The sequence below is a fragment of the Falco biarmicus genome, chromosome 12, assembly GCF_023638135.1.
Source record: "Falco biarmicus isolate bFalBia1 chromosome 12, bFalBia1.pri, whole genome shotgun sequence".
NCBI classification, from domain to species: Eukaryota; Metazoa; Chordata; class Aves; order Falconiformes; family Falconidae; genus Falco; species Falco biarmicus.
Genome location: NC_079299.1, coordinates 31,884,221 through 31,908,191, shown reverse-complemented (window position 1 = coordinate 31,908,191; position 23,971 = coordinate 31,884,221). Strand labels below are relative to the sequence as shown.

At 36.7% G+C, this 23,971-nt stretch overlaps 1 protein-coding gene across 3 annotated transcripts in view; it reads left to right on the top strand.

Moving 5' to 3' along the window:
* Positions 1–23,971, top strand: part of EML6 (EMAP like 6) — a 118,129-nt gene that overhangs the window by 37,064 nt on the left and 57,094 nt on the right. For all 3 annotated transcript variants that reach the window (XM_056356918.1, XM_056356917.1, XM_056356919.1), the window contains exons 3-8: positions 5,161–5,259; positions 7,382–7,450; positions 10,104–10,289; positions 12,197–12,332; positions 16,264–16,465; positions 22,729–22,866. In XM_056356918.1, coding sequence (XP_056212893.1) covers positions 5,161–5,259; positions 7,382–7,450; positions 10,104–10,289; positions 12,197–12,332; positions 16,264–16,465; positions 22,729–22,866 — 830 coding nt within the window. The remainder of the gene's footprint in view (positions 1–5,160; positions 5,260–7,381; positions 7,451–10,103; positions 10,290–12,196; positions 12,333–16,263; positions 16,466–22,728; positions 22,867–23,971) is intronic.

The window sequence follows — 23,971 nt, the reverse complement described above, 5'->3', positions numbered from 1 at the left end:
TGAAGTATTTTTTGGAATGCTTTGATTAGCTGATACCTGGATTCTTGCACAGATCCTGATTGTTTTTTGTATTTGCTTGTGTACCTCAGATTTACATCCCAATAGGGTGGAACTGCCTTTAGATGATTTTCTTAGAACAGCTGTACTAGATGGTTAGCTGTCTATTGAGAAGTGTGTTATTATCATGTGCCTAGCTACTCTTCCACTGACCCCACAGTGCTTTCACTTTTTACTCTTTCAGAGAACAGAACTGGCCGTGCAATGCATAAAATGTATTCTCACAGGAAACAAAAGTACTTTGGGGGGGGCGGGCATTATCTTGTGTATTTTCAGTTTAAAGATTAGTCTGAAATGAAGGACACCAACATGAGCAATTGCCTTGAACGCCTTTAAAAAGCATTGGGTAACTTGAATTACTGAACAGCAGTATGGATTGCATTTCCCCATTAAAAATTGGAACTAGCTTTCTATTTTAAGCCCAGTTTTCAAATATCTTCCTCCAGTTTTCTTAAAAGTAAAGCCATTTCCTCTGAAATCTCCTGTGCCAATTATAATTAAAGAAAAAGGTGTTTCTGGGAATTGTGGAATAAAAAAATCAACAGAACAAAATTTCTAATGCTATTATATTTTTAAAGACATTGCGTGTTCAGAAATACCTGTTTTTACATTTTTTGCTTATTCTGAACTTTGTAAGACTGGTAGATAAACTTATTTAAGCACCTAATGGGAATAAAGCCTCACAAAAGAGCCTGGTCAGTATGAATTAAAGGTGGAGGCTCTTCTGAAAATCCTGCTGGGTGCTGTGCTGTAATTTAAAACTGAACTTTCTGTGGTGTTGACCTTGCAGAACAGTAACGTTCTGTTTCTGGAAATGCTGGAGAAGTTGCGGTTTGTTCTGGAAATAAAAATTTGCATGGGACGCTTTTATATCTGGAGCAAGACCAATGCTGGAAAACATAAATATGGATAATGTATCTTGGCTTTTTGCTGCTCTTTCTGGCTTTGCAGAAGAAGCTGCTGTGCTGAGCCAAAATCAAAGGGCATGGTAGAAAGACGTTGAGTATTTGGAATTCAGAGCTGCTAGCAGTTCCAGTTTATTTAGTCAGCACACCCAAGAGAGCTGGCATCTTGTGACAGGGCAAAACAGACTCCATACATTGCTTACACCTTTCCTTCTAATGCATATCTTTATTTTATATTGATTATCTATTAATATCCAAGAAAGATTGGTATTTTAGTCCCAAACCACAAATAAATTCAAGTCATGTAAGGTATAGATGCAATAAGAAATGTATTCTTTTCTCTGCTACCTCTGTCAGCTGTCCACTTTCTAAATAAAAGTGGACTGAGGAAAAGCCCAGATAATTCTGCTTCTCTACCTGAGCTGGATCCCTATGGTCAGCTTGGCTTCCTCCCACTGCTGTGCACAGCTTCTAGTTCCAAGGGTAGCTGCTGTGTTGAGCACCACACAGCTCCAGAATGTGGACTTAGTGTGGATCTCAAAATAGTGACACTGCGTCTATATTTTAGCCAAGTTAATTAGCTATGCTTGTACCAGAAACTCTAGGGTGTCTGTTTCAGGCATTCAAATGAATTAGTTCTGAAATATTACTCCCTGCTGGACTTCAGCTGACCCTGCCTGGAGACAGCATAGTAGTTTCTGTGGTGCTTGCCTGGCATAATTTACCACAAACTGGCTAACGGAGAGTAAACAGGGTTTGTTATTTTTTTATACTATATGAAGAAGATCAATATGCAGCTTAAATGAAGGGATAGCTTATATGCTTCCTTTATTTTATGTACCTTCAATATGGCTTTACATTTGGAAACAGATATATTTTGAGTAAATTTTCCATTTTGTATGTTACGTGTAATTATTACTGTATTTTAAAAGTACTGATGGGAGCTGAATATCTTGCAGAACTGTTGCTATTTGAAAATACTTTTTTTTTGGTGGGGGGGCCTTTTTTTGTATGGTCAGGAGGTGACATTTGATGGGAGGCAAGCTGCACTTTGGTCAAATGTTTAATGAATAGCTGTCAGTTTGCCTATGATTAAAAACATCTTTTGTTGAATCGGGAATTAATTGCAGTTTCTCCTTAAATTACTAATACCTACCCTTCACAGAATTACCTACAAGGCTGATGTCTTTTATATTGAAGTATTTCACCAATACCGCACAGTTCAATTTCTGGTCTGAGTTATTCTAGATGAGCCCTTTTGTGTGCTTTCTAAAAATAATACTTTTTTTTTTTAAATGAAGTGAGGAGGGCACTGCCATAATACATACATACACTTCCAAATTTGGCATTAGGTAGCAGTAAGCTTCTTTAGCCAATCTTCTAAATCTGTGTAGATTTAAAAATAATTGTTTAATTATGTGCGTAAACTACTTGGCAGATATTTTCTTCTGGTAGTTCTGTGAATACTCTAAACATAATTCTGTCAACTTCTCTTCCAGAAGGAGGACTTAAAAGGGTGTTTCAACCAAAAAGGAAATTCTGCGTTTATCACTTTTCTGCCAGCAAGAGATCTTCCTCAGTAGACCTATGTTAAAAGAAAATATAAAATATTTCCTAATTTCCCCTAGTACTTTCACTGTCCATCTACCGCCCTAATGGTAATTTCCTGACTGGTAGTTACAGTTCAGATCTGCTGTTGTTCACATTATGAATCTAAAAGATACTGTAAGTACTGCCATGGTTTCCATGGTGAAGAGGGAGAGTATAAAAGAGGTGAGAAAAAGTTGGAATCGGTGAAGGTTCCATGAAAAATATCCTGTGTTTTGATCAGTACATCCAAGCCCCTGGCTAGGTGTAGATTGCTCAAGGACAAGTAAGACTTCTGCTACAACAGTCTTTTCTGAAAGTAAATGTTTCTGTGTTGGTAACTGGCAGGAGCAGGTTTCTTTCCCATATTTGATTTTCTTTTTCCTTCATGACCACACATCTGATAATCAAGCATGTTACCTTTGGTTAAATGTAGATATTCAGTACACATCTGAGATAGAACTCCAGATTTTGAACCTACCTTTATCTGCCATTTCAAAAACTCACATATGGTGAGTCTTTGGGCAGATTTTGTGTTAATGTATCATAATCAAATCTTCCAATTATTTGGTGTCTTGCAAGTTCCTGCAGTAGATTCTCACGCAGTTTGGTTTTTCAAGACCTTGAGTATTTTTATTTCAGTGAATGACAACATAAAAGTAGGCTGGGCTCAGAGATATTTGTGGCATGAATCTGTAATTAGGTTTTTGGGTTTTTTTGTTGGTTTGGTGGGGTTTTGGGTTTTATTTTTTTCTTTTCATTAATACCATGTTGCTTAGTACATTTGCTGGTAAGATATTGGTTGGGTTATGCATTATTCACTAGGCAGAGTTCAGGTATTATATTAGGCATAACGCATGTTGTCAACTCCCATGAAACCAGTCAAAAAAGATATATTTCATTGCTCTGAAATAAAGGAACTGTAACTGTTAAGAAGGCAGTGAAGGATGCATGTGGGCCTACTGCATTTAAACCAGAGCCTTTTGGTGTAGTGGCTGGCCTAAGAAGGAAGACGAACACTATGTTTCTACACTTTAAAATGGTGTGGAAAGGCATGGAGTACCTGGTCTCTGAATTATTTTGCTACAGAATGAAAACCAGAACCTTCTGTTTCTTTATGAATAATGATTTATTATCTCAGTTGTACAGTAGTTGATAGCCTTACTGCAATTAGTATTTTTTCTAATGTAGCATTTCAGAGGAATCTCTGGTAATTATGCTTGTTTTCTTTGCCAGCTCAGTCTTTTGGATTATCATAGACATCTCTAGACTGTAAACAATTTGCCTATTGAAAATTTGAGCCAAAAAATAGTGGACATTTAGTTCAAGGAAATCCAGTTGAAGAGATTCACTTTGCAAGTCATGTTCTTGAAGCAAATCTTGAGGGAAAGGATCTGGTCAATCTGATCTCTGAAGCATATGTCCCTTTGGACCAGATGGTTCATCTGCTGATCTTTGAGGCAAATAGAAAGGTTTCATTTATTGCATGTTCTTGAAGTGCAGGCTTTCCTATAACAGAGCAAAATGCATAGAAGTTTCAGTTGGACTGTTAATTCCTTACGATAAGAAGTTATTAGACAGGACAATGAGAACAAGGGATAGGCAGTATGGACACAACAGATCTGGCTGTTTTTAAGAAGTCATGTTACTGAGCTGCAAGATTGTTTCCCATAGAAACAGCCTCGCCTCTTCCCAAGGGGCAAGTTACTCAGGCATATTCCTTTTAACTAATGCATGTTGGACATATCCATTACATACCCCTATCCACACGCATTGGTATCACATCCATTATGTACACTTGCAGTTATGTACATTTGGCATTGGCTTGGTCTTTGGTACAGATCACAACACCCAGTTGTAACATCTCTGATCTGCAGTCAAAGCTTTCTCACCTAATAAGAAATCCTGGAAATAATATAAAGTTGGACATAATTAGTGCAGTCACTGGAAGGGAAAAAGTCTACAACCTTCACAATAACCGTTGGTCATCTGGGTATGTTGCAGATTTTCCCTTCCATTTTATTTTATCCTTTTTCTTTCTTGCATTATTGAGATTTATAAGTGTTAGAATTATTAGTTATCTTAATTGATGATTAATTAATAATTTTAATAATTTTAGTTACTTTGGTGGTTAATTAATAATTTAAGTTATTTTAATTGGTTTGATATACTAAGCTATGTAAAAGGCAATTATTAAAATTATATCCAGTTCTGATTCTAAAGGTCAACAAAATGAGCATAATGAACAAAATTGTATTTGGAAATAAGAGGGCTTCTATTTCCCCTTCACTTTTATTGTGAGATTAATAAATCAAATGCTAGAATGGTGTGTACCTGAAACAAACACTTCAAGTATTTCATTATAAGGATTGTACTTGAAACATTGGTAACCTGAAATCAATGATCTGATTTTTTAGAAAAGATGAGACATTTCAGTACTTTCTACAGGGAGTAAATGTTAAGCGCAAGTATCATGATGGTGCCTTTGTGATGTAGTTCAAACCCAAGTCACATGTGGGAAAATCAGTTTGTACACCTAATAATCTGAAATACAGTAAAGTGATTTTGGAGTTGTTTTTCTGTTAACTGGATTACTATTGTTTTTCCTTAGCGTTTAGCTTCAGTGGGACTGGATGCCAAAAATACAGTGTGTGTTTGGGACTGGAAGAGAGGAAAACTACTGGCAACAGCCACAGGCCATTCAGACAGGGTAATTGTATGAAGGATTTACTGAATTTTTTCTGGGAGTTGCAAAATTTTATTAAAATAATTTTGGTTTGTATTAGGTTAATGCAAAGATGATTTTGATCATTCTACCTGGCTTTTAAAATACTGAACAAGGTATTTGTTTATTCTCATTATGCCAGATATAGCATGCAGCACTGTGTTAGTAACTGAGGCGCATGATGGATCCTTGAGCTGACTAGTAAGCCTAGGGAGGAAGTACTTTGTAATTGCACACTGATTAGGACGATTTAGTGCTCTTTACATGAGCTGCGAAATGCTATATCAATGGACACAGATAATGTTCCTTCTGAATATGTCAAAAAGACAGTTTATCCTGAGGGAAAGTTTAATTCTCTCTTTTATTTTGCTTAAGAGAGTTACCTGTAGAAGAAACACAATTAGGATAAATATTCCTTTTATATCTATTAACTTCAGGTAAAGGATCATAAACCCAATAAATAGGAGAACTGAACAGGTTTGAGTTTGGAATATTATTCAGGATTAGGAAATGTTTAACAGGTTTAGCATAAGTGGAATACCTCCCCAATATATATAAGCACTAGGATGCAAACATTAAAATAAATTAAGGACATGTTCTGACAATTTTTCTTTTATCCATATTATGATATTATAGCATGTTAGAATGTTATAATATTGAAATAGCATAATGTTTTACTACATGTGATGGAGTATTTATATATGCAAAGCAACAGACTAAACCCTTCTTTACAGTTTGTGCGCACATGCAGTCTATTTGCATCTTCTGTGTCATCTCAATCAATCTGGTAGTTAATTTTTACTTACAGTGTTCACAACAGAACAGAATCTTTGTCCTTATTCGAATTTCTCTTTCAGAACTGATTCACTTCCAAGTTACATCAGTGGAAGTTTTGCTACTGACCTCAGTAGGTACAAGATCAGGTTCTGAATTAGCGGAAGACTCCAGGACAGGCAAGAAGTACTAAGATCTTAGTCCCAGTAGAGTTTCACAACCACAAAAAGGAGATTTTGCACTGAAGAGGGAGTGGGAAAGAATGCATATCTAATTAGGGCACAAATTCTGATGATTTAGCATGCACGCATCATAAAGCATTTCTGGAGTTGAAGTATCTTCTGTGTTCTAACAAGATTCAAACAAAATAGTACTTGAACTATTGTAAATCCTGATGATATCTTTATAAAGAAAACAAGTAGTTTGCAGGAAGGCATTGCTTCCTCGTGTATAAAATGAACGATGGGTAAGCTTAAGATAGTATGGTCCTGTAAGGTGATTGAAATTCTCTTGTGACTTAGCTCCTCAGCTAGCTGTTAAGTATATCAGAAGCAAAATGTCCCATTGTCTTTCTCTACAGACATACATTTCCTGAAGTAATTTATGGTTGTGGTAACCTCACTGTTTTTCAGCTTGGGTGTTGAAAAGCTGAATGCCGGGGGTAAAAAGTCTAAAAATGACATATTGTTGAAAATCTGGGCCAAATTACAAACTTTTTGTTTCCAGTCTTTATACAATATTCTTCATTTGTCATAATCCCATAGGCATAGAATAGACTGTAAGTTTGTTCTGGTAAGCTACGCAGGATCTGATACTTCATTTTTTGATGTGTACTATTAAAAATGTAAATGTAACATTAATCAAAACGAAAAATTCAATTTTAACTCTGTAGATTAGGTCAGATGAACTACATTCACTCATTTTGTCACCGTGGTCTTCCATAATCTTGTTAAATTAGACACTGTACCTTTTACCTAAAATAATGAATAAAGATAAATATACTGATCTTTCATCCCTAAAGGAGAAGAACGTTATATTACACTATAATTCCCATTTTATGTGAGACAGTAAGTACCATTTATTCAGTAACACCTTGGAGCTGGGATAGATTGGAAGTGTGAAGGCAGGAATGAGGTGTGTTGACAGAACTGTGTGAGGAAGCCTGCATATTTGCCTTCATCTTTGTTTACAAAGAGTTCCAAATTTACCTAAATATCATTCTTTCCTTTTTAGTAGTACTTTGTACAACAGAGATTATGCCTAAAAATTGGTGGAAGCTAACTGACCTGAAATGCAATTAATGTATAAATCAGCTTATTGTATTTCTTAACAGATATTTGATATTTCCTGGGACCATTATCAACCAAATAGAATCGTCAGCTGTGGAGTAAAACACATAAAGGTAAATAGTTTTTATTGCTTACTTGTTAAAAAGTAAATAAATATCATGAAATAAAATTGTCCTCTTACATGATGTAGGCTTTAAATATAAGATTATATATATTTTTCTTTCTTTACTCTATAAACATTTTAGCAAAACTTTTTGTTTGAAGCCTATTTAGACATTGTGACTGAGGCACAGATCCACTTAACAAGCAAGGAAGGAAGATCATTGGTACAGTTTTTATCATTATATACTTGTAATTTTGGGGTTTTCTGCTTTCTCCATTCCACCTAAATTGTCTCAAAATTGTCTCAGCTGTTAGTGATTTCTCTCAGTTACTGAACAGGTATAGGAGGAACTAAGTTAAAAGAATGAATTGAATGAACTGCTTGCTATTTGGCCTATCATGCTACCAGCATTTGTAGCAGTACCAAAGAGAAGGTATGCAAGACCTGCAGAGATGAACAGATGAAAACTCTAGTGCCCCACTATTTGCTCCTTCTAAGTCACCTTTTCTGGAGTTGTTTTAAATATGAAAATTAATATATACTATAGTTTAGGACACAACATTCTCATGTCTGTGAAAAGCTTAGAAAGTAATCCTTCTGTTTGCCAATATTCCTTGCAGGTTTCTAGTTTTCTTGTGTCTTATCAAAAGCATTCCTAACAGATGGCAATTATTTCACATGACTGGGGTGGGAAGAGCTTTAACTGGAAGTTTAGGAAACCCGTTAATATCTCTAGTTCTGGTTACTGAGAAGCTTGTGCCCTTAAAACCACCGCTGCTTTCAAACTGTGGGTGGTTTTGACAGCAATGATACCATCTGTTGTATTCTGCAAGCTGTTTTCCCAAACCTGTCATTGTTTGGCACCTGTATTCTGTTTAAAATGGCCATAATTACCCTGCACATGCATAATACCAGGCAAAGTAAATACGTATAGAGGCATGCCAAAAGAAAAGAAAAGAAAAAAATAGTGAGGAGGGGAAATGAATCCTCTCCAGTTCCCCTCCAGTGATGCTCAAACAGCAGTCTGTATACTTGCCATTTGTTGTAAGGCTGTGGACATGTGATAATTAACTTGCAACAAAGCAAAAGAACAGCTCTAAAGTAATTGTATGACTGTGAGAATTGGAACTAATGCTTGGGAATAGTGCCATTTATTCCTTTAGTGTTACAGGTCTGTTGGCTTATTTGGCTGAGCAGACATTAGAAGCTGTGGTAAAGCCTAGGAGCTGAGGAATCTCACACTGATCTCAGGATCCTCCCTCCGCCCGTTTCCTAACACTGCTACCCGCTCTCTTGCCCTTCTACAGCTAACCAGAAGTGAGGCGAGTATATGTTTTACTCACAGGATGAAAGCCCTGGGGAAGTATTCCCGCTGTCTTCTCATAAATTGTCTTAAGAGGCAAAGGGAAAATTTAATTGAATTAGAAGTACAGAAGGATCTGAAATAAAAAGTCTTGATCCAAGGATTTGCTGGAATTCAGCTTTATAGGAATTTTATAGGAGTGAGTACAGAGAGGAAGACCTAAGAATTCAGCTTATAGCCATGAAAAGATGTAGGCATATAAAGCAGGAATGAGATAGACATTATGCATCTATGTTAGACATTTCAATATTCCTGTCCAGTCCCTGACAGTATCTCTGCAGTGCACAACAGACCACAGGGCATAGATGCCTTGACTAATAAAGACCTGAGCTGGCAAGTCCATTCAGGACTGTGCTACACCACGTAGATTTACTGTTCTGTTCCTGCGTGTGTCCAGAACGTCCTAGTGCTGGCAGGCCTGAATATTTCAGCATGTCTCTTACAAATCTAATTGAAATGCTTTTTGCCTTCCCAGGAAAGTCTGGTCCTTGAGAGGGAGCTGAGTACATGAACTATCCTCTCTGCTTGATAGAATTAATGTTTATTTTTTAAAAAGGGACTCTGATTCTAAAAGAAATAGTATGGTATTTCTAGCCCACCACTACAGGCACCCTTCCAAGACAAACTTTGTATTGTCTTGACTCTTTTTCTCTTCCCCAGTCAGTCTTACGTTCTTTTTTTGCAGAATGTTACTGTGTCTGTGTAGACGTAGAGAACCTATTACTCTCATAGTTCGAGAGTTGTTTCTTATACAAGCATTTGCAGTCTCCATCCAGTAGATGGTTACTCAGTAAATGTAACTATATTTGAGGGATGTATATCTCTCAGTACACTGGAAAAGGGCAGAGATGTCTACTCCAGGCACATAAATTCTGTAAGATAAAGTATTTTATTACTTCAGAACTACACCTGTATTTTAAGTTTTGCAGGCAAGAAAATTGAGATGTTCCTGGCTTTAAAAGGTGTGCATTCTTACTGACAGATATCACTGAGCAAAACACCGTAAAAGATAGTGAGATAATGAGAAGGGGTAGTGTAGCAATAGCGAGTCAGAACTGTGCCTCACTTTCTCAAACAATTTGCTTATTTTGGTTTATTCTTAGACTTACTGCGTTTACCTGGGGGGTTCCTTGGTTAAGTGGGCAGTTTTGGAGTAATGGGCAGCCTGGTAGGACTACCAGGAGCATGTCTGTCCAGATACTGCTCTGTAAGGATGTACATCTGTGAGATCTGCATACTAATATGAAAAAAACAGAAATTGTGCAGAAATTTTTCCTAATATGCCGTTTACATTTCACAGTTTTGGACATTGTGTGGAAACGCACTGACAGCAAAGAGAGGAATATTTGGTAAAACAGGAGATCTCCAAACTATACTTTGTTTAGCATGTGCAAAAGAAGATATCACGTACTCTGGTGCTTTAAATGGAGACATCTATGTTTGGAAAGGGCTAAACTTAGTCCGCACAATTCAAGGAGCACATAGTGTAAGTTATGGTTTTAATGTCAATTTCTGAAATTATCTTTTTTTGAATTGAAAAACTTCTTGAAGGCTTATCTACAGAGATGTTCTTCTGTTTCAGGTCAGAAGAATGTCTAAGACTGTTTATCAATTAAGAACTTATATGTAATCTTAGATTTGTTTACATGTTGTCAACAGATGCTAGCTGCTGAACTGATACTGACAGGACTGCTGATATTTATAGCATTGATTTAACCAAGCAGACTAAAGTGACCTGTCTAAATCTAAAGTTTTACAGATTGAGTAGCTTCAGTTATGATCAGTTTACTTAAAAATAGTTGGTAATTAAATCATCTTATTTTAAATAGAATTTTATCACTAAAATTCCCAACAAAGAAGACTGACTCCTCATAAAAGCTTCAATGTGGAGTAAACCTGTTTAATCTGTGAATTGCACTCCAGATATATTCCAAAGACAGTTTACTCCAGTTGGCTTTGTAACACCACCACCACCACCCCTCCCAGTTTGGAGCACTTATAATGACAGAGAGAAGGGGGAGTGCATTGGATCGATTTCTAACCAGTCTAATAAATGTGTATCTCTGTTGTTGCTGCAGTAAAGGCACAGTAGGATGGTTTTTTTTTTACTAGTTTCAAATGTATTTGAGAACTACTCCAATTTTGAATATGATTGTGGCTAATGGCATTCTAGCAAGGGGGGGGGGTGTTGAACAAAAGGAAACAAGTGTATTTTCCTTAGGAGTGATATGAAATCTAACAGTTGTTGCTATAGTTTTCTTCTAGAACCTTTCTAGAAATAGCACTGCAAACAACAGGGTTTTTTTCTGATCTTCCCAAATTAGTTACGTTGATAGTGAATCAAGATTCATAGTAGCTCTTCAAATTAGATCTAAGTGTTCAGGAGACTAATTGTTATTTATAGATATAATCCCTAGTTTGTGAAAGCAGTCAGACTGAAGTCAGTGGGACACCTTACCTGCAGAACTACTGTGTACTTGCCAGGTTGTGGTTATGTGCAACTGCAATAACGTGGGAATATCTTTGGCAAACGGTAAACCCCGGTAGTATGTTTGCAGAATTCTGTTTGCAGGATTTTATTTAGATTCATTAGAATGATTAAATACAATCTCTTTCTATATAATGTGTTCTGTTTCATCATTAGAAATTATGGGGTTTGCATAGCTAACGTGCATTCGCTTGCCCAATTCCTAATCTCCATGTAATTGATTATTAGAAATGTTCATTTATTAAGACAATGAACAAGGCCATTTTGAAAACAGTTGTTCATTGTATTAATTTCCATGCAGTTCGACATGTCTCATAACTGAGAAATGTTCCTAATAAAATACTGAATCAGCAGGCATTCCATGAGCTATTCCAATGTAGTACAGCATACTCATCATAATGAGGTGTTTTCAAAAATGAAGAAGGAATTCAAACTGTAATAGAAACTTGTCTTTCAACAAAGAGAATGAATTGACACTCTTTCAGTTCCTGTCAGATTCCAATGATGTCTGAATTCATGAAAGAATGTCTCAATCGTCTCTGCACCTGTAAGAATATTCGTATTGCTTGTTTGCTTGTTTTTGTTTATTCTGGGTAGCTATTTATTTTAAGTGTTCCATTATTTATTTAACAGTCCTTATAATAGTATTAACTAAACTAAATTTAAAGTTCTGCAAATAGGCTATATCACTGCTATTTGTACAAAAATTTCTACATAAATCACTGAAGTGGGAGCACTTGAAATAAAAGTATCCCCCTGTGTTTGCTGGTTTGCTTTCTGGATGGACAACATTTTGCTGCCTAGCAGTTTCTAGACTTTAACAAGAGTCTGTTCAAAAACATTTGGTTTGTGTGTTTAAATCAATTGTAAAGAACTTTAAAACTTGTTATACTGTTGGTTAACAGGCTGGAATTTTTAGTATGTATGCTTGTGAGGAAGGTTTTGCCACTGGAGGGAGAGATGGTTGCATTCGGTTATGGGACACTGAATTCAAACCAATTACTAAAATTGATCTCAGGGAGACTGAACAAGGATACAAAGGTAATGAGTTATTACTTTAATGGTTTTTCACACATCTAGATAATGGATTATGACACAATTTAATCTGAAGCATTAATGTATCTGCATACTGCTGATTTTCTTAATGACTGTATTTACTTTTGAGATCTGTATTCCCCTTTTTTCTCTGACAATGATGTAGCCTGAAGAGAAGGGGTTTCCATGTTTTGTACTATAAACAGAGGGATGCTTATAGTTGCAGCTCCCCACCATGCAAATAAAAGAAGATAAGTAAAACTAATTAATCACAAAACAATAGGAGAATGAAGTTGGCCAACCTTTAACTTAATTAATTGCAATTTGTTTAACTAATTGAGATTTCTGGAACCTGATATTCAAAGATGCTGACCATCTTAGCGCTCTATTAGGTTCATTTGGAATGGTAGCACCTGGCATATTTAATAGAGAGAATGTTATTAAATTCTTGACCATCATATGCTTCCTATGAGCTTAGTCATCATTTCATTTAATGATTAGACTCTCGGAGCACTTATAACCTCCATAGATCATAATGCATGCTTTATCAAGACCTTAGTCTTCTGGGAATTCTACTCTTGCATTTGGATTGAGAGTATAGCAGTCTGTTGGCTGGTTTGAAGCAAGCTTTATACGCTTTTGGCAGCCAACTTTGTAATGGCTAGCGTTAATTTCCCCTGCTTCTTGGCTTGTGTTTTCAGACCTAGTCTTCATACTAAAATTGCCATTGAAATAGTCAAGAGGCCACTAAGAAGGAAAAAATTTTCTTTCTCAGTTCTGGATATTTTGGCCTGTGATCTAGTAATGAGCTAGTTATGTTTATTTTTCATCTTAAACCAAGTGAGCTGATGATTCTAATACTTGTAAAATGCATAGGTTTGCAATATCTAGGTTCATCCAACAAGCAAACTGCCAGCAGCCTTAGATGAACACTGCTCCAACAGTGCTTACTGTAGTGTAAACTCATGGAATTTAGCCCTTAAGAAAGTCAGATACCCAACCAGGAGTCCCTTTGCTCTCCTGTTCTGTCTTTATGTAGTTTTTTGCAGCCAGGATCATAATGTTTAACATTCATTTCTAGAAAACAATAGCAGTACTTTATGACCATTTACAGCAGTTTTGATAAATTTAGAAATACTTTCTAAAACTGTGGAGAAATAAGCTTGTATACCTGGGTTAGACAGGTCATTCTGGCTGATACCAGTCTTGCAGGCCATCTGTTCCTAATAAAAGTCAAAATAAATAGGAAGGGTGACACAGAGAAAGCAGTGCTCACCAGTGAAACACGCATCTTCAACTTCCTTGGTTCTTTGTGAAGTGATTCTGGGAGGGAGATTTATCCCACACATTTGTGAGACCAGAGTAGAAGCTTTTTTTTTTTTTTTTTCTCTCACTGCTGCCTGGGATGTGTCAACACTGAAGGCAAAACAGACTTTAGCTAACTTCAGTTACTTTTAATTGACTGTAGTTATCTTCTGTGGCAAATTATTACTTCAAAATTATAACTTACATTACAGAGCTGTAATGTAGTCATAAGGTATCTTCTTGCTGCACGTTATCTGCAGAAAGCACCTAGCTATCCTGCAGGTTGCCTAAGAAATTTTGATCTTGATGGAAGTGAAATCAAGGAAGGGCTTAGTGAAGGTGAATTCTCATTAGACACGCGATGGAGTGATTCTAACTTGATGCCGTTATTTCTACCATCTCTTCAGTGCTACAGGATATAGAACATATAGATGAGAGCAGCTGAGTAGAACCAGGCACTGTAACAACAGCGATATGGCTGAGAGACAGTCAGTAGAGGTTTTTGCTGTCTTCTTACTCAGGGAAAGTAGTAGAAAATTTCATTTCCAGAAAGTGAATTGAGTTGCCATTTAGACTTGTATGTAGGTGCTAACAGTTTGTTCAAAATTGATACATTAATTGATTTCTAAAAACTAAAACTAGAACACTGTCCAAATTTTGTCTTCGAAGTATTTATTCAGGTTTACGTTTGTTTGTTAAAATAAAAACATTGCCTGGTTTAATGGCAAGAAACTGACTTAAGCAAAATTTATCAAAGCTTAGGCAAAGACGGTGTTCCCATGAGCATAATCATTGAGACTAAGTAAAAAGACATAATGGTGTATCTGTGAAAAGTGTGGTGGGACTGCTGATCTGACTACAACTATAAAAAATTAGTGCCTTGAGGGTGACTGCAGGTCATAATAGCCAAGCATACACTTACACCTTGTCACCACAATTTTTTAAAATCTTTACCTTTTTCCTATTTCAGGGTTTCTTCTCTCTCTGTTCTTTCAGTGTGATGGAACTCTTGCCTGCAATGTTTCTGTTATGTCTGTCCTTTTCTGCTGTTTCTGTCTAACATGTCACCCACTGATGATCACTTCCATTTATTGCTTGCTACTAACAGACTGTGGAAATTCTGTTTCTGTTTTCAGTTATGTCAATGGCACTGATTAGTTTAAGCACATATGTAACTTCAGGCAATGGTGGTAGCCTTAACTGCTTACCTATGACCTTCTGTCCCTCCTTTCCAATTACCTTTTCCAAAGCAGTTTGCAAAGGCATCAGCTTTGAAACTTAAAACATCTTTCTAGGGTGCCAGGAAGACTTTTTCCCCACCCTCTTATATACCAGTCATCCTGTACTGAAGGGTACTAAACACCTGTTAAGTGAGATGCATCACCAGTAACAATCTGATCATGGGCTTGGGTTTTGTATTTAAATATATATATATTAGTAAAAAAATCTAATACATAATCTTTCTTTATGTGCAGTACCTCACAGAAAACATTACCTTTCCCACATCAAAAGATGTACTTTGTATTCTAAAACTTAACAGTATCCATTTTCCACTTAACATCTGAACATCATTTATTGTGTGGCCTTTGGCGTGTACCAAGAAGATGTAAGTCATAACTTCAGTTTTAATTTAGCTAAGTCACAAAACGTCATTATCAAAAGTAAAAAGTACAGGGAATGGACAAGACAATAAATGAAAATTAATTTGCCCTTCTCAAGAGATGACACAAAATGCCTACAATGTGTTTTATTTATGTGACCAGTAGTTAATTGCATTATGTATTTGGTGCCAAAAGATGTTGAAATGATGAAGTGGTTGACAATGACTATGCGACAAATGGATTTTTTTATTCATTCACATCTCACAGCATCTAGACCCATTATTCAAACTTTGATTTCCATATACTGGAACAGAAAATACAAATGCTGCAGGCAGTTCACCAGAGAATGCTATCAAATTGCTCAGCCACCTAAGAGGGTATTTTTAAGATTGTGGGTAGTAAAATTCCAGCTGCTAAGTTAGGATCAGATTTGTGGAATAAGGTCAAGTTCTCTAAAAGTTATGCAAAGCAAGATTCTGTTGGTTTGGGGTTTTTGGAGGATTTTTTGTTCATGGTTTGTTGGTGTTTTTCAATAATCTTTTGGGGCTAAAATGGGGAAGCATGGTAACGTCGGCACAAACCATTTAAGTTCACCATTTGAATTTTATTCAACATTTTATTTAAATGTGCAAATAAGAAAAGTACTGATAAAAAGGAATAAAACCAACTTCAGTCACAGGAAACTACTCTAATCTAAAATTTAGATTTTTAAATCATGTGAAATTAATTGTTTTTTTGAATTCAGTTCCCAAGGTGTGCACAAAGCGTAAGAGCTTGATCCATTGAGAAACTGGCAGCAGCAGTATTAGACACTCAGCATTTTCGCAGGATTGAGCTTTCTCTCTTTGTCAGGTGGAGATAATGTAACAGAATTGTTTTGAGATTTTAATCAGCTGTCATGTATCGTAGGACTTCAGTGTCAAAACATAACAGTTGTTGCAAATTAACTCTTGAAGTCTTAATGATCTTCATTGTGCTATCACTTTGTCTTGTCATTTCCATTAATCTAAGATTATTCTGTCCCCTGTCAGGTTTGTCCATCCGAAGTGTCTGTTGGAAAGCGGACAGACTTTTAGCAGGGACACAGGACAGTGAAATATTTGAGGTGCTAGTAAGAGAGAGAGATAAACCCATGCTGATTATGCAGGGCCATTGTGAAGGGGAGCTCTGGGCCCTGGCGGTCCATCCAAAGAAGCCTTTAGCAGTCACAGGCAGTGATGATCGATCTGTACGGTAAGGCTAGATCTTATTTATTTTTTATCTATTCTTTCATGTACACATTAATTTGTAATTTATTCATTTTATGGCCCTATGTTATGACTCCACCCCCCTTATTCTTAGCAGCTTTGCTTTTTCTTGTCAGCCCTCATATTTGGGCTCTACACATCATGCAAAAAGTATTCAGAATTTGTGTTCAAAACATGTTGGATTTATATACTCTGCTTTATGTACCAATTCATTACTGTTCTGAACAGCAGATGTAGGTATCTAAATGGAGAATGGTCACCTCATACTTCTCTTCTGTTAATAATATGCCACAAAGCTAAAACCTGAATATCTTTGACCGGTGTTTTACACAGCAGGTGTCTGCCTCAGCCTCGAGTATTTAGAAAATTTGATCTAAAACCTATTCAGTTAAAATGCCAGAAAATGAGATTAATGAAAATGGGCTGGTGTACCCCAGTGAAACAGATCTGCCTCAAGGCTTTGTAGCAGAGATTTGAAATTTTGTACACATTTGTGGGAATTGTTGCAAAGTCAAGGATGTTCCTTTTCCTGTCCCTGTTAAAATTTGGCAAAGTGATAAGCCTCTGAAAAAAACCCTCAGCATTTTTAATATGCTTAGTAAGGCTTTACTGTAAAGGTTAGAAGTTAAGCTAAGATTCTCATTGTAGTGGAAGTACTCCCATACCCATGCAGCCGTTGTGTGGTGTCTCAACTGGGCGTGGACACTACGCATTGTGACTTACTGTTTACCTGTGACTAAAGAGAGTGAGATTTTCCTGACTGCCAAAGCTACACAGGGGGACTGGAGAAATTTTGGGGAGACCTGGCTTTATTATGGCAGTCTCTGGAGTCTTTCATCAAATTGTGGTTCTGCTCTTGCCCTGAAGCCCTTGCAGCACAGCGCATACAGTGGGGTTCATCACAGCTTGGCTTCCCAAGCTCTGATTCCCCTAATGTCCTTCTTAGTGGTTTCTCCTGACCGTACTATCCTAATTTCTAGTCCCTCCATCAGGTTTTTCTCCAGCCCTGTGCTAGATGGATGATGACTGCTTTTCATCTTTTGTAGATAATTTGAGTGTGTATTTTCAAATCAACCCCAGGCAGTTACCAAACAGTTTTTCTTTTTTTACGGGCTACTGGTCAACTTATTTCAGAGACGTACATGTGGATTCTACCACTCAGCCATATTTCAATAGGAAAAAACAATCTCCTGCCATACGTACAGCTTCTAATTTATGCTCCTTCAGATTACACATTATGATTCACCTCTGCCATGAAGCTTGCTGGTCAGTTGGAATTTCTTTTTCGCTTTTCTTTCTATCTTTTTACTTGTACTGGTTTCCTGTCCCTGCCATCCCTCATCTCTTTTTAACCATAATTAAAATCCAGAGTGTGTTCACTGCAGTCTGTTCACTGTACTAAGTTCACTGCAGTCATGTTATCTCCCCATTTCCTACATATTAGTATTACTTCTTTCAGTTGATAAAATGCATGAATAGTCTCTTCTGCTTGGGTTTGCCTGCAGAGTTTTATAGACAGGCACAAATTCACACTGCCTGCTTTCTGATAGGGTGCAAGTCCGTTCAGAAACAAGAGCTGCAAAGCTGGGATTAGTATTGTACTGCCCTCAAGCTAATAAGCCATGCTAAGACTTTGGATTTATTGTCTTGGACTCTTGGTTAGCATGGTAATTCAGCTCTGGCTTGGTGCTGGATAACGTACTGCTACTGAAAGTGTGTGTGAACAAACTTGTGCCCCTGCCCCTCTATGGAAGACACTGCAAGCATGCTCTTTGGGCACATAAAGCCTTAATTAGTGGTGCTCTTATGATTATTATTATTGTTTAGTTATTATTATATTACTGATGCCTTTGAACACTGCCGTTCTATAAAATGTGTGTTTGTTAACATTGCAGGTATTTTACTGCACTACATTACACATCCATTTAGGTGTTTAGGCACTAGAGAAAGTGGGATTTGAATTCTAGTTCAGACAGTGGTATTTTTTTTAAACTATGGCTTCATGCAGGGAATTCCAGTGAAATATATAAATATTTTCATTAAGATAAAGAAGTACAAAATGTTTTCTTACAATTCTTTTTTCCAAATAATAAAGCTGCATTGACAGGAATGTTTCTGTATTGCTGTTCATTGTATAATTTTTATTAGTATTTGGTTATCACATTATTTTGAAAAGAATGGCTATATAAATTGCTTTACAAATAAAAGTATTTAGTGGCCCAGGTTATATACTCATGTCTAAGTGAGGTTCTAAATGAAAAAGACCTCTGTGGAGTTAAGGGGAATTACCGTAGATTTTCCCTAGTGCAGCTGAGAGAAGGCTCTAGCCAAATACAGGTTTCCTACATTTTGAACTTCAAAAGCCTATCAACTAGGAAAGCTGCCTGCTTCCTGTCTCATACAACAGGAACAGGAAAAAAGCATCATTCTCATCTGAGTGCTGAGGCATACAAAATTATTACATTTGTTCCGTGGACCCCATGTGTCTTTTTGTAATGTAACACTAGAAAGTCTGGCTGCCAGACCAGAAGTAGCTGCTGTTCTGGCAGAATATCTCTGCTCCACTGTCTGCCTTCCTGAATGATCTCTTTCTGTGTTCCTGCATTTATGAGAAGATTGATTAGAAACCTGTTTTTATGTGAATGCATTTGAATATTCATATCTCTGATTTTTGTGTGGAATATTGTTGTGCCAGCTGAATGTAACAAAGCGGCAGTAAAGCTCCTGTCATCAGCCACGGCTTTTCCTGCAAATGAAGTGGTTACCAGTAAGCCTTTGGGGAGGCTGTAATCTGTAGGTACTCCAATAAGCAAACTCACCTGTCAGGTATATGACAGAAAAGACCAGAATACTGACTAATAAAATAATGTTTCATGAGCCTATCTGTGTTTTTTTAAACAAACACATAGGAAAGTTGCCAAAGAATGGTGGAAACACATCTTTGCTTTATTTGGAAATATATACACTATATGGAAATTGTTTGTTTGTCTGGCTTTTCCAAAAACAGCGTGCAGAAGTATTTTGCCAGAAAAGATACTTTTTCTGGTTTTGTAAGCAAAGCCAGGCTTTTATTTTGTCAGTGGTGTAAACAAATGCCTGTATGTATATGTGTCGTGGTTTAACCCCGGCTGGTAATTAAGTACCACGCAGCCACTCACTCACTGCCCCCTCACGGAGAGGGATGGGGAGGAGACTTGAAAGGAGTGTAAAACTCAAGGGCTAAGATAAGAACACTTTAATAATGTAAATAGAAGAAAATGAAAGAACAATAATAACAACTATGACAATATCAGTTATAATGAAAAGCGGGAGGGAAGGAATAAAATCCAGAGGGAGAGGAAGAAAGACAACGTGCTGCGCAAAGCAGCTGCTCGCCGCCCGCCCCTGACGCCCAGCCAGTCCCCAAGCAATGATCTGCCCGCCCGGGCCGGAATGACCTCCCATGCTATGTTTGGGTCACCTGGGCTGGCTGCATCCCCTCCCAACTCCTTCTGCCCCTCCAGCCTTTTTGCTAGCAAGGCCTGAGGAACTGAGAAGTCCTTAGTATAAACATTACCTAGCAGCAACTGAAAACATCAGTGCATTATCAATATTCTTCTCACATCAGAGCCAAAACACAGCTCTGTACTAGCTACTAAGAAGTTAATTATCTCCATCCCAGCTGAAACCATGACAATGTGTACAAAATACTTTTTTTTCTGTTATGAAATTAAAAAGCCAATATTTGAGATTACCTTTCCATTAATTTGCAAAGCTTTTTTGGTGGGTTTTTTTTTTTTCTTGTTTTTTTTTACAGAAAATTGAATCGTTCTACTTGCAATGCCATTATTGCAATTATGCTTCTAATGTATTGGACAAAGTGATTCACATGGAAACAACGTTTTGGAGGCATACTTTATCTTGGTGTTTCCTTTGAAATCTTTGCAAATTCTTTCTGGTTCATTCCTTATTGTATTGGGCTCATAGCTTCTTCCTAGCAAGGCTGCTAAGATTCTTGCATCTGATCCTACTTCTGTTTTGTCTTTGAAAACATCTGTTTTTTCATGAGGAAATGGTACTTGTCAGTTTTTTCCACAGAAAAGCCTTTCAAGTTCTTTCTCATCCTTGAATTCTCTCAGCCTAAGAGGAAATCAGCATCATTCAGGGTTGTTGATTCTCGACTGATCCTGATAAACATTAACCTCACAAGGCCTGAAGGGTTTCTGTTTGAAAAGAATTGCTCAAGTCATAGGTTACCACCCTTTCCCAATGCAGGCAGGCAAAGCCTGTAATGTAATCCTCTTACTAAATTTATCAAACTTTTCTTTTTTCCCCTGTTACTCCAAGACTGTATCTAAATGTTACTGCTGGGGTGTCAGAAAATTCCTTCTTTTCAGGAGATATTCATGTTCTGTTTATGCTATTTGTTCTAGTGCCAACATGTTCCTTCAACATAACTTTTTCTCCTTTGACGTTTATCCTACTGATGTATTTTTCGAAGCAATGCTATCTCTTCCCAGCCTTTGTTTCGCTCAGGTATAAAAGTTCAAGTCTTTTGATCTTCTTTAATGTGATACAATCTTCATTCTCTTATTCATCCTAATAATCCCTCACTGCCTCTGTTCCTGTTTTTATTCTGATTTCTTGAGGTAATTCATAAAGAACGTGCCAGATGAGGTCACTATGTGTTGTGTGCTATTGTTTTCATGTACCTCCTGGAATAGCACCCAGGATATATTTTAGGATCAAATTTCCTTTTTCCTGTCTGCAGCTCACTTGTGGATGATGGTCATTCTATAATTGAAAAGTAGTGTGAGATCTTACTCCTTTTTGCTGGTTCCACTTGTGTTTCAAGCTTACAGCACCGTGCTAGGCATAAGGCTCTGAAAATAGGGCTTTGGTTAAATTTCATTCCATGTCTGTTTGTTTCATCATCAAGAAACTTCTGTTCCTTCTGATACAATAAATCCATCCCTGGGTTCACAGTGCCTCCCAGCTTGCTGTCCATAGCAAATCTCATTAGCATTCTCATCTTTTGTGCCAGTGTCTTTAGTGAAAATATTAAATGTTACTATTCCAAAGCTTGTACCTAGAAATCTCAGTAGTATCTTCCATCCAGCCTAATTGTTTCTTTCTGTAAAGCTTGCTATAAAACTTCATTCAGTATCACATTGCACTTCTTGTACAAATTGTCATTTTCTTGAGTTTAGCCAATAATCACATATGCTACGATTCAAATATTTTACTGAATATTTTATAAATCTTGTACAAATGCATTAATTTATGACACTGTCCTCAAAATAAAGATAGTTGGGTGTTGATGACTTAATTTTTCTACCCCAAGAGGTCTTTTGTGCATTTTGTTCTGTACTTTATTAATTATCCTTTTCTTTAAATTTTTTTCTAAATCTTACATGCTAATGAGATCTGATTAACCAGTTTGTAGTGATCTGGGAAACTCCTTCCATTCCTTCTTAAAGACATGGGTACATTATTTGCATTTCTCTATCTTATGGCATAATTTATTGGTTGATTCTTTTTATTTAAAATTATGTAAATGAGCAAATCAGCATGTGGTTTTGTCCATTAGCTCATTCAGGGTTATGACAAGAAAATTTTCCCCACAGTGGGTATGTTTATGCTCTGAATATTGCTTTCACTTTTAGTGAAAATTTTAGTCTGATCTGCATTGACCCTTTCTGTCTACAGAAACTGCATTTTTTTATTATTCATCCAAGGGAGTTCTATTATACCAAATACAGTTTGGAGATAACACCAAATGATTATGTAATTTAGCTTCACCCTGTTTTCTCTTCTGCTATCACAGATGTATGTTCAGGCCTGAGGTGCCATTCCTGCTAGAACTGGGGACAGTAGAGACTCCTTCATTTTTGAAAGAATTTTGAACCTGGAGCTTCACTTGAAGGTGTCCAAAAGCTGCATTTGATAGTATTTGCCAAGACATTCAGTGCCACTGTCGTGAAATTCTGTGTTCATGTATTGATTCAGGCAGTCGTTGTACACCCTCTTTCTCTTCTGGATTAATAAGCAGTTTTGAGTTTTTGTGTAAGTCTGTAAGCTCAAGTCAGTGAAATTATCTTCGTTCCATGGTTGGAAAGGAATCAATACATTATAAAATCTAAATATAAGATATGCATTTAAATAGGCCTTTCCCAGTTGGGTTAGGCTTTTCCTTTTTTCTCTTGATGATACTGAAATATTGCACAGCCGGGAAAAATCTGCTACTGCTTTCAATTTCCCTTGATGCAGATTGTGGAGTCTTGCTGACCATGCCTTGATAGCTCGTTGTAACATGGAAGAAGCAGTGCGGAGTGTGTCTTTCAGTCCTGATGGATCACAGTTAGCACTTGGAATGAAGGATGGCTCCTTCATTGTTCTTCGAGTGAGGTAAGATGGAAAATTCTTACATTAGTTTCTCATGTTAGTGGGGTTTTTTTCTCTGAGTAACTCAAGATCATATTATAAAGTCTTTTATTCCTATAAAAATAATAAAAAAAAATCATCGGGTATTTTATCAGAAACAGAGAGTAAAAATTGAACATATGTTTCCATAATATCACTTGGTGTTTTAAAAGTTGGTAGTTTGGCAATGAGGAGAAAACCTGTGCTTTATTTAATTCCAAATATTATGTCTTAGTAATAATGTAGATAAAATTCAAGATTTTCAAGTTTTACTTTTTTCCTTTATTGAGAAATTATAGAGATATTTTGTGAAAAGAAATGTGCATAACAGAGATAACAACATAGTTTTGAGAGGGATCTCCTTGATTAAGTGGTTCATTTCCTGTCATTGACAAGAATGGCTGATTGAAAGACTTTGAAGCATTTGCAAGACACACGTGAATTCTGCTTTTCATATGAGATGGCAAGTGGGTTTTTGCATGACTCCATCTTATACCGCAGATGTTTTCTGTCTGTAATTCTATTATGGAAGACACACAAAAGCATGTAAAACATAAAATTAGCCATAGAGTGAAATAGCCAAACAAAATAGTGTGATTTCAAGACACATACGCTATTTTAATTGATAATTGGAAGAGCTTACCACTTATTTAACATTACTCCATATGTTTGGTAAGCATATATTTAAAATATTTTGAACTACTAGCCGATAGGAGGGAAAAGACTGTCATCAACAGAAGATCTGTGAAATCTCCTGTAATGCGCTGCTTTAATGACTTCAATAAAACTGATCTGTTCATATTAATTTAAAATCCCTTTCAAAGACCAGTGTTTTTCTAAAGAAGTTAATCTTCTTTGTCTCACAGTAATCTTGTTTTTGCTAATGGGCCTGATTCCTAACATTATTCATGATTCAGCTGGTGGAGACTGATAATGATAAGCCCAGCAGTATTCCTTGACAGTGGCAACACCCTCATGTAAGGCACTGAATGCAATTGCTTCTCCACCTGTTCCTTTGCCATGACAGGTCTTCTGTGAGAGTAACAGATCTACAGCCTGTGATCCAGGAAAACTAGACAATGGCAATGTT